We start from the raw sequence: 739 nt of genomic DNA on the forward strand, positions 1-739 counted from the left end.
GGCGGCTACACAGCCATGCCGGCCCCCATGAGCGTGTACTCGCACCCGGCACACGCCGAGCAATACCCGGGCGGCATGGCGCGCGCCTACGGGCCCTACACGCCCCAGCCACAGCCCAAGGATATGGTGAAGCCGCCCTACAGCTACATCGCGCTCATCACCATGGCCATCCAGAATGCCCCGGACAAGAAGATCACCCTCAACGGCATCTACCAGTTCATCATGGACCGTTTCCCCTTCTACCGGGACAATAAGCAGGGCTGGCAGAACAGCATCCGCCACAACCTCTCACTCAACGAGTGCTTCGTGAAGGTGCCTCGCGACGACAAGAAGCCGGGCAAGGGCAGCTACTGGACGCTGGACCCGGACTCGTACAACATGTTCGAGAACGGCAGCTTCCTGCGGCGGCGGCGGCGCTTCAAGAAGAAGGACGCGGTGAAGGACAAGGAGGAGAAGGACCGGCTGCACCTCAAAGAGCCTCCGCCACCGCCGCCGCAGGAAGCTGCCGTTCTCGAACATGTTGTACGAGTCCGGGTCCAGCGTCCAGTAGCTGCCCTTGCCCGGCTTCTTGTCGTCGCGAGGCACCTTCACGAAGCACTCGTTGAGTGAGAGGTTGTGGCGGATGCTGTTCTGCCAGCCCTGCTTATTGTCCCGGTAGAAGGGGAAACGGTCCATGATGAACTGGTAGATGCCGTTGAGGGTGATCTTCTTGTCCGGGGCATTCTGGATGGCCATGGTG

The 739-nt window shown here is 61.4% G+C and overlaps 1 protein-coding gene across 1 annotated transcript in view; it reads left to right on the plus strand.

The window, feature by feature from the left end:
• Foxc1 (forkhead box C1) overlaps window positions 1-739 on the plus strand; it is a gene marked incomplete at its 5' end in the record, with an annotated part of 2033 nt that continues 1294 nt past the window's right edge. Inside the window, one exon of the mRNA XM_015506113.1 lies at window positions 1-605. Coding sequence (XP_015361599.1) covers window positions 1-605 — 605 coding nt within the window. The remainder of the gene's footprint in view (window positions 606-739) is intronic.

Source organism: Marmota marmota, unplaced genomic scaffold (genome assembly GCF_001458135.2).
Source record: "Marmota marmota marmota unplaced genomic scaffold, marMar, whole genome shotgun sequence".
Lineage (NCBI taxonomy): Eukaryota > Metazoa > Chordata > Mammalia > Rodentia > Sciuridae > Marmota > Marmota marmota.